Genomic DNA, 1,607 nt, shown 5'->3' on the forward strand with positions numbered 1-1,607 from the left:
CTAAGTAGAGTTTTCCAAGACGCCCTTAGTGTCTTGGCTTTTCCCCTTCATCATTCCCTTTACTATGACGAAATTACACTTTTCTGATTCGGACTGATCGCCCTTAATCTCGTGCAATCCATATACAGTTGGGAATCTAAGAACTTGATAAAATGTACTAGGCATAGCACGCATTTTGTGTATCCATTTCCTTCCCAATATGGCATTGTGATCAGATTGGTGCTTGATGACCACGAATTTCATCATCACCGTTTGAGGCCCAGCTCGAACTGGCAATTTTATCTCTCCAGCAGGTTTGGTAGAAGTTCCATTAAAACCATATAAATTGAACTTTGGTGGTTTTAAATGTGACTCATCGAGACCAATTCCTTTAAATGCTTTCCAAAATGAAATATTAACTGAACTACCATAGTCCACTAATATCTTCTGTACATCATAGCCCGAAATACGCAAAGTGATTAGCAAAGCATTATCATGTGGTAACATTACCTTAGACAAGTCCTCCGGTACGAACATGATTTCCCCAGGAATGCTAGCCGATATTAGCTGTTGACTCACCAGCACTGGCTCGATATTAACCTCGAGCACTTATTTGACCGTCGAGATCTTTCTTATCTTATCTCAAAAAATCTTTTTCTGAGGAATTTCCCCTTGTAAATCATGTTTATTACCCCCAATGGCTTCTCCCCAGATGGTCGTTGTTTCTGCAGGTCTAACATCAGACGAAACTCTCGACTTCCCATCTTTTATAAGCCCTGTCTATCTCTTTTAATAACTGGAGACACCTATTAGTCTCATGGTTCTCAATCTTGTGAAATTGACAATAAGGTTTTCCTTTCATGTCTCTAAGAGTGTATTTTGGCCAAACCACAAAATCTTCCTTTGCTATCCTCCGCAAAATATCTTCCGGCGTGGAATTAAGAGCTATGAAATTACTAGGATCGAGAGCTCCTCTTTCAAGGTTCAATCATACTTTCTTTGGCGTTATGGCTGATTATCTCAGTTTGTATAATGCTCCTAAGGTCTTTTGTTATCTGACCTCGAGAAGTCTTGACTTTCATAGCGATTATTATTATCCTTATCTTTTTTCCCCACATCGGTGACTTGTAAAACTGCTTGCACAGTAGCGGTTCTCAACCCCTCCTTTACTATGATATCTCTATCAACCTTATCATACAACTCTTGCAATGTTTTAACCTCTTTCCTCAACAGATACTTATGCATATAAGATCCTGGTATTACCCCTGCTTGAAAAGCTATGACAGTTGTCATTTCTGATTCATCCAATTTTTCCACTGACTGCGTTTCAGCCTTGAACCTTGTCAAGAAATCTTTTAATGACTCCTTCTTCGCTTGCTTCAATTGGAATAAGGTTGACACCTGCTTTGGCTTCACCCTCTGGTGACCTTAATTAGTAAGGAACCTTTCTTCAATTTCTCGAAAGCATGAAATGGATCGCTCTAGAATTGTGCAAAACCACTTTAATAATTTCCCTTTCAAGCTTGATGAAAATGACCGACATAGTACAATATCCCAATATTCGTGTTGCCCGATATATCGAGAACTGATGTCGATAACTAAAAAGATAGTCCATGGGATCGTGGCTC

At 39.3% G+C, this 1,607-nt stretch overlaps 1 protein-coding gene across 1 annotated transcript; it reads right to left on the minus strand.

Annotated features, from left to right (window-relative positions):
* On the minus strand, positions 1-486 carry LOC147482513 (uncharacterized). Its single transcript, XM_086579331.1, has one exon. The coding sequence runs from the start codon at positions 484-486 to the stop codon at positions 1-3; it is 486 nt and encodes a 161-aa protein (XP_086435457.1).
* Between the last annotated feature and the right edge of the window lie 1,121 nt (positions 487-1,607).

Source organism: Coptis chinensis, chromosome 8 (assembly GCF_015680905.1).
Source record: "Coptis chinensis isolate HL-2020 chromosome 8, ASM1568090v1, whole genome shotgun sequence".
NCBI classification, from domain to species: domain Eukaryota; kingdom Viridiplantae; phylum Streptophyta; class Magnoliopsida; order Ranunculales; family Ranunculaceae; genus Coptis; species Coptis chinensis.

Bases quoted from the DNA above. Each gene is read 5' to 3' on its own strand.
- LOC147482513 (XM_086579331.1), bottom strand. From the start codon at position 486: ATGTTACCACATGATAATGCTTTGCTAATCACTTTGCGTATTTCGGGC.